At 38.3% G+C, this 10,473-nt stretch overlaps 1 protein-coding gene and 1 pseudogene across 3 annotated transcripts in view; one reads left to right on the plus strand and one right to left on the minus strand.

Annotated features, from left to right (window-relative positions):
* The window catches only part of Kiaa1958 (KIAA1958 ortholog), a 185,453-nt gene that overhangs the window by 82,168 nt on the left and 92,812 nt on the right, over nucleotides 1–10,473 (minus strand). For all 3 annotated transcript variants that reach the window (XM_023707545.1, XM_004647257.2, XM_023707546.1), the window contains exon 2: nucleotides 4,832–6,029. In XM_023707545.1, the coding sequence (XP_023563313.1) occupies nucleotides 4,832–6,005 (1,174 nt within the window). In that variant the 5' untranslated portion in view covers nucleotides 6,006–6,029. The remainder of the gene's footprint in view (nucleotides 1–4,831; nucleotides 6,030–10,473) is intronic.
* Nucleotides 6,761–9,605, plus strand: LOC101571598 (annotated as a pseudogene).

Genomic DNA, 10,473 nt, shown 5'->3' on the forward strand with positions numbered 1-10,473 from the left:
TGAAATTCCATATCCTCCAGAAATCTCATTATGATTAATACTTGAATTGTATAGAAAAAAATTTTAATGGCAGTCAGATTTTTCTGATAATATATGTTCTTTTTACTCATTGCTAAAATTTGTATTGAGCAATATGGCAGGGATGACAAGAAAATTTACTACTTTAGAGACTTCAGGGAAAAAGAAATCCTTCTATATTGTTGGTGGGAAAGTAAATAAATATAACCATTATAGAAATCAGTGTGGTGGTTCCTCAAAAAAACAAAACTAGAAATTCCATTTGATCTAGCTATTCTCCTAGGTATTTTCCCAAGGGAATTAAAGACATGTTACAGTGACGCCCATATTTACAGCAGCACAATGCTTAACAGCTAAATCTTGGAACCAGGTTCTGATGTCAATCAACAGATGAATGGATAAAGGAAGTGTGGTGGTTATACACCAGTGAATACTACTCTGCTATAAAGATAAACCTGAATCATTTGTAGGAAAGTGGATACATCTTGAGACACAATGTTCAGTGAAAAAAATCAGACACACAATCTTAAATAATTCATGGCTTCTCTTATATTAGAACCCCAAATTATAAGAAAATAGACAAGACAGACTAAAAGGAAGTAGAAGAAAGATCTTTCTCAAAGGGAAAAGATCAAGAGAGGGAGGGAAGTGGGGGTTGGGAAAATAATTTTTTTTCATAATTTTATTGAGAAATAAATAGCAATGAGATAGTTTCAAATTGAATTGGGGAAAATAAATTAAGATGTGCTATGTACAGGTACCAACTCCAAACAACGAATATAAACATTCTGTACTGCAAACATGTACTAGCTTAAAAATTTCTAAGGTAATATGCAAATTAACCAGCCAAATAATTTTAAGTTTTATTCAGGGGCTGGAGATCTACCTTAGTGGTTGAGTGCTTGCCTACTTGCATGAGGCCCCAGGTTGATATCTGGTTCTATCTACACTCCCAAAAGTCAAACAATAAAAAAACTACTGCATGAGAAAAATACACGCTATCAAAACAAGAACAAAAAAATTTTATTCATACTGTGATTAACTTTGTAAACTTAGTTCTTAACAGAAATAAGGAAGAGGAAGCCTAGGATATAGCTCAGCGGTTTAAGTGCTTGCTTGGCTAGCACAAGGTCCTGATTTGATTCCCTGTATAAACAAACAAACAAACAAAAAAGAAAGTAAGATAGCTTGACTAAGTGCCTGCTTAGGCAAGCGCAGGGACCAGGGTTTGATCATCAGCACATGCTGTGCCAGCCTCACCCCTGGGTGCACTGAGCAGGTACAGAGACTGGGCGTGGTGGTGCATGCCTGTAATCTTAGCACTGGGGAGGCTGAAAACAGGATGATCACTAGGAGTCAGAGCTGCCTAGTGAGAACCTATACCAAATACACTTAAAAAAAAAAAGGATGATTTTCCACTAGAGGAAGAGAACTTAAATGGCATTAGTACAACTAAGTAAATGGAATGATTTTACTTTATTTCTAGTGGACTCATTACTTTTCAAATTATTTAAAGATATTCTTTAAAGATATTCATTATTCATATCATGACCTGATAAAGTCTCAAGGTTCTACAGTATCTATTTTTAAAAAGACATGGCTTAGTTGTTACCCACTTTTTCCACAAACCTTTTTTGCTTCGTCCCGAGTGAGCTTTACACACATTAATGGTGTAAGGTTCATCTGTACCTTTTTTCATATCATTTACAGACACATGAGGTCCATATTTTCTAAGGCCTAAACTTATACAATGAGGATTATCTACTACTAGTAAATATGCAAACACAAATAAACTCGTAAAGAAGGAAGTGAAGAAGGGTTAAAGGCCGGGGAGCTGAATGGGGAAAGAAAGGAGAATCAAGATAAATAAACTTAGAACACAGGTCCTAGCTTGGGCTCTAGGAAAGAAGAGTGAATTATAGACTAAACTTTATGTATCTCTCACAAAAGAAAAAAATCTATGAGGTTTCTACTTTTACCATTGGTGTTTCTAGTCCCAACAGTTTCTCTAAAGCTAACGCTACAATGGCAGTGTGATATCCTTCCATAGAACAATGGATCAAAACATGAGGATCTTCCTTAGGAAATTCTCATTACCCCTTCTTCATTCTTTTTCTTGAGGGTTCAACTCTTACCCAAACCAACCTCCCTTGTGAGTAAAGTTGAAGCACACTTTATGACTGTATTCATACTAACCATGATCATGCCTGCTTTGTAAGCTATTGTAAGAAGCATAGCTATTGTAAGAAGTATAATTTCAATAAGGGAACAAAAATCTTGACAGAATATAGTATACACAATAGCAAAAAGATTAAAATTATTTATTTTTTCAAAAGAGGCCGAATTTCTTTTCTAAATTAATTTTATAATGAGACACTGAAATGTGTTGTAGAGCTCAGTATCGTGCATCTTGCTCCCCAGGTCTATTAGTGAAAGAGTATGTGAAGCACCACAAATAACAGTCTAAGTACCGTGGACCACTTTGTAAGATATGTTTCTGAATTATATCCTCAAAATATACATTGAGAATGCCAAAAACTATCCCTGGGCAAATATTTTATTTTTAAAAAAGAGGGATATATGTAGGCACAAATCCTACACATATCAAGAGCCAGGTTTCCTAGTACAAAGACACTCACCAGCCTAATAAAAAACTCTATGTCTAGTGATGGAACGACTAGCCAAAGACCACAACAGTGTTCAAGGACTGAAATAAAACATTTAAACAAAGAAAAGCCCACGAAATGGGAGAGAATATTTGCAAATCAACTATCTGATAAAGGACTTACATCCAGAATAAATAAAGACAACCAGGCCAGGGAGATAGCTCAGCAGAATAGGCACTTGCCTGGCAAGCGCAAAGTCCCGAGTTCAATCTCTAGTACCGCAAAAACAAACAAACAAACATAAATAAATAAATAAATAAAGATAACCTAATTTTAAAATGGACAAATGATTTGAATAGACATTTCTTAACAGATAATATAGAAATGGCCAATAAGCACACAAAAAATGTTTAGTATCATTAGTCATTAGGATAACGCAAATAAAAATCATAATATTTAACATATCCAAGAGTACAACTGTAATTGTTTAAAGATGGAAAATAACTTGGTTATAACGTGGGGAAACTGGAGCCTTACACATTACTGGATGGATTGGTGGAACTACTTTGGAAAAAAGTGTTATAGAGCCTCAAATAATTAACCAGAGTTCCAGTATGAACAAGCATTTGCACTCCTAGATAGTTCTTCAAGCAAGATAAAATACATACCCACACAAAAATGTATATAAATGTACAGAGAAGCATTGCAATAGACAAAAATGGAAACAACTCAATTGTCCATCAGTTGAAGAAAGGAAAAAAAAAAAACATAGCTCATTGGTACATTGAAATAGTCCTTGGTAACAAAAAGATAAAAAATCCTGTAACATGGGTTAACCTTGAAAAGATCCTAATTGCAAGAAGATGGTCACAAAAAGCTACATAACATGATTCCACTTACATGAAATGTACACAATAAATCAGTTGAGACAAAGAGTACATTAGTGCCTGCCAGGGACTGGGAAGAGCGGAACAGTAACCACTAATGAGTGAGGTTTCTTCCTGGAATGACCAAAATGTTCTGAATTAAAGGCAATGGTTGAATATACCAAAAACCACTGATTTGTGTACTTCAAAGGTAGATTTTATGGTATGTAAACTGTGCTTCAATATGGTTATTTTAAAAACAAAAATACATAGAAAAGCATACTTTTAGATCAAAATATGAATATTTTAAGTTTGTATTTTATTAATAACATCATGACTATGCTAGAAAAAAATCATAATTGAAAGTTCCCTTTGGGGATCTTAAGGCTGACACTGAATTGAAAAGGTATGTTTGTAAAAGCAACTTAATTCTAAGAAGGTTTAGGTCAAAGGCACAGAGGCCTACTAGGACATTTTCTCCAAAACACCTAGCTTTTTTGAGAACTAAAAGAACAAAAACCATTTCTGCTTCTTCTGTTTTGTGCATGTCTACTCATCCTTATCCATGTTTCTACATCTGGCCTATTAGATCAGAATCATGAACTCAAAAGCATAGGGCTCAAATCCCCTGTAAATAAAAACTCATAAAGATCAAATATTTGCATTAAAGCCATTCAAATGTTAGATTTAGAGGTATGGATACTTACTCAATTATTCTACCTTCTCAATCTATTCCAGTTAGGATGGCATATTCCAAAAACGCTACGTATTTGATTCTTTTAAATTTTGAGAGAAAAGATCAAATTTTTCTTTTGGAAATGTTTGTTGTTTTTGTTTTTGTTTTTAAAAACCTTGTTTTGAACCAGCACATCTACTAAAATGTAGCAACGTGAAAACAGCTCACATAAATAAATATAGAAAAACATCACATCTACTGTGAGTATGTCTTACCTAATATTATTTGTCTTCAAAAAGCAACTAAATGTAACTTGCTTTGATGGGAAAGCATTTTAAAAGTCAGGTTTCCAAACGTAACTTTCCTACAAAAAAAATTCAGCTTAAGGTCAGCTTAAACCTAGCCATGCAAAACCAACAGCACAGTCTTATTTATACCTTTCCTCTCAGCCCTGAGGCCCATCACCTACATGGATGGCATTAACTCAGATGAATTTCCTTCAGATTATCACCTGGATGTAATACATTTCATCATTTCTGTCTTTCTGAGAACGAAAAAAGATGGAACCCTAGCAAACTGAACCAACAGTTTTAGAAGAGTTGATGTCGCAGAATTCTTGGATATATATGGATGAGGGACTTCTGGTCACCTCATGTGTGCCATACCTGGTATGCACTGTGCTGTTGCTTCAGTTGTTATGGTTGGAGCGACTGGAGGCTGTTGTTGACTGGAGCTTACTTCTGGTTCTGTGTTCACTGAGGGAGAAAGGGCTACTTCACACGATGAGACCTGGCTGGGCAGATGGGGTAAGAACTCTTCAGAAGCAACTTGCTCATCCTGTCCTGGCAGCTGCAGGGCAGACAAAGGAATACTGATCTGTTTGTTTGGATGGGATGTGCTCACAGGCATCTGCAATGCTGCCTGCTGGTTGGTGCCATGGGCACCAGGGGGAGGTCCTCTGCTTGGTGAAGCCAGAGATACCCTAGTAGTCTTTGGGATGATTGATCTCGAGATCACAGACGGGGATGCAGACAAACCATGTGAATCTAGCTCCGTGCTGATGGCAGATGTTACATGGGGAATCAGCTTAGCAGATCCTATACAGGAGGGACCAGCATGAGTCTGAGGCTTGGGTTTTGCCATTTGTGTCAATGACAAGGCTGGTCCATCTACTCCTCCTGTGAGCTCTGCATTTGCCACAATATAATAATCTTCTGGTATCTCTTGTTTTATTTTCTTGATGATGACATCATTGCTGCATTCATCAACCATTTGCACCTGGGAGCCTGAATGGAGTGAAGATGGGAGTATTCCTGGTCTTTTGCGAGTGATACTTTGAGGCCTTTGAGTTTGGGGTTCAAAGTCACTATCCTCATCTGTAACGGAAGATTCACAAACCATGTCAAACAGGGTGTTTTCATCTTCATACTCTTCCACAGCTTCATCTAGTTCAGAGGGCTCACTGCAATAAGAGAAGTCACAAGAGTCTCTGGTCCGATTGCAGTCTAGCTTTGCTTTCACTGGTCTCCCAGGGTACCTTTCAACAGGGCTAGTCTGTGTCTCAGAAGGCACCCCAATTATACTGGGACTATCAGAGTTAAAACTTCTGTTGTCTTGGAAACAGACCCTCTCTTGTGATCCAGCTCTGCAGATAGCTGTGAGAGGCCAGTGATAGGCATGGCCAGCACTACAGCCCCACATTGCAGTCAGGTTCCCATGGGAACCTTCAGAAAGCAAGTGTTTCAAGTTTGGAATGAGGCTGCAAATGGTCCCATGGCTGTGGGCCCAGCTGACCAATTTGGACAAATTCTCAGATGAGGTATGAAGACAGTCCTCCATGTTACAGGATCAGTGGTGTCTTTCCTAAAAAGAAATAAAGAAGCCATTATTATTCAAGATATTCTCATATCTTAATTCTTCCACCTATGAATATTCAGCATAAAAAATGCACTTTAACTATACCTAGTTAATATCACAGCATATGGTTAGGGACAGGTAGTAAATACAGCAAAAACTAAAAATGATTCATATTTGGAGAAGACGTTAGTTAAGTTCTTTTTTTTTTTTTTTTTTTAGTTAAGTTCTTTTAGTGTTATAAAAATGCATGAGCAGGAAAAGAAAAGAAAAAAAGACAAGCAATTAAAAACAGGTGAGAATGGCTGGGAACACAGCTCAGCGGTCTAAGTGCCTGCCTGGCAAGCACAAGGTCTAGAGTTTGATCCCTGGTACTGCATGCCATGCTGGCCCCAGAACCCTGGGGAGCACTGTTCTGGCCCTGGAACTAGGCATGGTGGCACACTCCTGTCATCCCAGCACTGGGGAGGCTGAGGCAGAAGATCACTTATCAAAAACAAAAACAAAAAACAGGCAAGATAAAGGCTCAGTCATCCCTCAATAATAAAGTATGTGTTATATTAACCAAGACACACTTCCAATGTCACCTTCTAGTAAACTTCATTACTAGAGGCAAAGCCAACTAAGGCTTAGATCCACTCTAGGATGAACATCAGAGAAGTTAAACCTCAGCCAGGCAAGAAAACAAAACACCTGTGAGTCCAAGGGGAATAACAAGCTAAACTTGGATAGTGGGGAAGATGTCTTTAACAGTGAAAGGAGAACAAACTTGGAGGAGACAGGATGTGGATCAGAAGCAAGGATGGAGCAGCCAGAGTCAGGGCTTTAGCCAATCCTAGGAGCAGGTTTTTCACTCCTATCTGAAATATCACCTTTCATCATACAATTAAGATAAAGGTTGTGTTGAATGTATTCCGTCATTTCAGAGTACCATAAACCCAAGAATAAACAACTAACAAACAGGAATAAACCATTCCAAACTGGGCAGGAGTGAGGATCACTTCTTATGAGTCCTTGGTTGGGTAACAGTGAAGATATTACAGTAGACAGGAATACTGAAAGGGGGCATGTGGAGTCTTTTAACAAGGCTCTGCCAAGAGGAAGCTACTAAGGAACTGGCGGAGAAGAACAGGAATCTGTGTGTGTGGCTTAGTCTGCCTTGACAATCTGCAGCTATAGGACAAGAGGTGTCTTTGTGGAGGTGGGCTCTGCATTAAGGAATCAACATAAATGCAATGCCAGGTGACTATGCCAAAATGCTCAACTGCCTGCCTTCTCCCCGTGGCTTTCCATCATGGACTTACTAGCTCATATCCCTTATTGTATTACTGAAGACTCTGGGACGTGACCATGGCTACCTCCCAAGCCTCATTTCCTACTATCTGAGTCCTCTGTACTTCTTGTGATACCATGTATCTAAACAGATTCTTAACTCTAGACCCAACTGGGCCTCTACCACTTCTTTTTGGCTTGATATGCAGCCCTTCTCTTTTCTCACCTGGAAATCCACTTTCAGCCTCTAAGATTCACTTTGCTTTCCTTCACCTGTGCCTCCATCATCTCTAGAGGAATTTATCTCTGCAGTGCTATGATTACTGACTTTCTTGTCTGTATCTCAGATTTGGATCCCTAGGACAAGGACTATGATTTAATCATTCAACAATGATGACCTATTTGAGGGTGCAAAGTCATGGTACTGCTCTTGAGACACTGTAATCTCTGGCATATAGTTGATGCTGAATAAATCAATGAAGAATGAACGAATATATAAATACCATAAGCATTATTAACAGTAACAAACATATAGGTCTTTCAATAAACGTGAAACCTCCTCTGATTACTTTTACTGTAATTGTTCACAGAATTAGAGTAGTTTCTCACTGATATAATAAAACCTCAGTGGTCTTGTATATGCAGGGAGAGAATAAACAGTACTCATTGTACAAAACGCTTGGGATCAAGTGTTTCTGTTTCTGGAGACTTCTGAATTCTGGAATATCTGCACAGATCCTAGTGGCTGAGCATCTCTAATTCAAAAAGTGGTAGTTGAAAATGCTCCAAAATCCAAAACTTCTTGAATGTCATGTGTGCACCCCAAAATTTTGGATTTTTAAGTATTGAGAATTTCCAATTTGTGGGTTAAGGACACTCAACTTGCAATACATGACAGACCCAAGATCATCAAGGAGCACAGTAAATCAAAAGAATGGTGACTGGTGTAGGAATCAGGAAACTTCAAATTTTAGGCCTGGAACTTTAGTCAGTGGCCTCAAATAAGTCAACAGGAATCTCTAAGCCTGAGATGATGAGATCATATGATCTTACATTTCTTTCATGCACTAATAATTTAGGGACTTATTTATACCTACTTTATACTTCTTTGGTTAAAGCAGAAACATAGATAAAAGAGAAGACTGGTTTGTGTGTTTGTGAAAGACTGGTCTCATGAATTTAGGGAGAATACCACTGGGGCTACTTTTCTAAGCCAAAATGTGTGTCTTGATGACACAACAGTAAAGTTTCCCATATAGTTTGGTCAAGAACGATACCATTCTCTAACAGCAATGTACTACACAGGAGTACAAGCAGTTATAATCATATATGATATTGTAGGCAGCTGGATTAGAAATACTTTTGGTAGTGAGTCAGAGCTGGGACCTGGAAGGAGCCAGCGCAGAACATGAGATACCTTGCAACTGTGGGAAAGACAAACACTTCAGCTTTGGGCCAGACCTCAAGACAAAAGATTAAACAAATGCACCCACATACCTCCTTAGGGATGGCTGTCAGGGATTAATATTCTAAATAGGTATCAATCCCTTGAGGAAGCCCAGATCCACTAACCGAATCCTCTCTAGAAAAAGCCGCTGTTCTGCATTCATATCCTTGCTGCAGGATTCCTTTCCCCATTTGATCCTGATTTAATCAATTTTACCTGAGCAAATATTCTTGTAATCTTACTGGTTGACCATAGTTTTGTCCCACATCATACCTACCTACCGTTCCCATTTTTTCTCTCTTTGGACCTGCCTCATCTCATGGATTTGCTCTGTAAAAATCCCTAGAAAAGCAGGCTCTTCAGCAACTGTCTTGGGCCCCCTTCTGTCTCTCTTGCACGGAAGCTTTTTTCCTCCATAACTACATTCTGCTCTTAACCTCTGTTATTCCTAAAATTCATTCTTTGCTGTTAGATAACATGAACTTGTCCCAGATATCTTTCAAGTTGGGAGTTTCTTTCCTCTATATCAATATCACAAATTAGGAGTCCTAATTTGAGTAAAAACTGAGTTAAAGAACTTCAGAGGCAACAAGTCCTAACACTGCAATCTATCAAGAAACAAGGCTGATCTAGCAAATAAAAGAGCTGTAGAATTCCAGGAAGCACAATCCTATGCAGAGGACAACAGTTTATTATTCGTGGAGACATAAGATAAAATAGCAATGAAATATTCATGGCAATAGCTAAAAAGGTGCCAAAGAATACACCACAGAGTCCAGGCTAAAGGGAGAGGAGTAGACCTTACTGAACCCACACGGCCAACCAGAAGTCACAAGTATAGGAACGAAACCTGCAGTTTGAACTAGCTGGACTATTCTGCTTCCCAAATGTTAATCACAGTGAAACTGGAACATTTAATCAGCGCAGTATGACTCCCAAAATGAAGAAACTTACGACAAAGCCAAATTTATAGAAGAAAAAAATATTTTAACAGTTTTGAACTTAAGCTTTAATAACATGTCTGAGTGCCTCTGACTAATGTTTCAGCAACAGAAAGGGAAAATGAGATCTTCCAGTATAGCTGTTTCACTAGCAAGTTATAGGGAATCATTCCTTTTCTTTAGAGATAAAGACAAATGATTATCTGGTCATCCATGAAAAACTTAGAAGTTATTAATATGAGCTGTCTGAAAAGCATTTTTAGAGATTATATTTTTATTACTAGTTTTTTTCATTTTATGTATTTGGCACAGGGTCTCCCTATGCAGCTCCGACTTGTAGTGATCCTGTTTTCAGCCTCCCTAGTGCTGGGATTACAGGTGTGCGCCACCACGCCTGGAATCGCTCAGCACAGTCCAGGGGTGGGCCGGCTTGGCATGCAGGACTGGGGATGGAATCCTGCTCCCTGCGTTTGTCAAAGCAGAGAAAGAGATTATAAAGATATTTATGCTTAGCTAGAGCATTCAGGGAAACCATTTCTTCTGTTATCTAAAGTATACATTCTAAATTTTAACACTTAATAGGTTAGCCACAAGAAAAGTCCTACATCTCCAAGAAGAAAAGGAGTATTTCTAGCATCTAAATTACAGCGAATCATGGCTAGGCATGGTGGCATGCACCTATAATTTAAGCATTAAGGAGGCTGACTGAGGCAGGAGGATCACTACTGGACTACATGGACTACATAGTGAGTTCAAGGCCTGCCTGAACTACACAGTGAGACAATGTCTCAAA

The sequence above is a fragment of the Octodon degus genome, unplaced genomic scaffold (genome assembly GCF_000260255.1).
Source record: "Octodon degus isolate 3935 unplaced genomic scaffold, OctDeg1.0 scaffold00297, whole genome shotgun sequence".
In the NCBI taxonomy this organism is placed as follows: Eukaryota; Metazoa; Chordata; class Mammalia; order Rodentia; family Octodontidae; genus Octodon; species Octodon degus.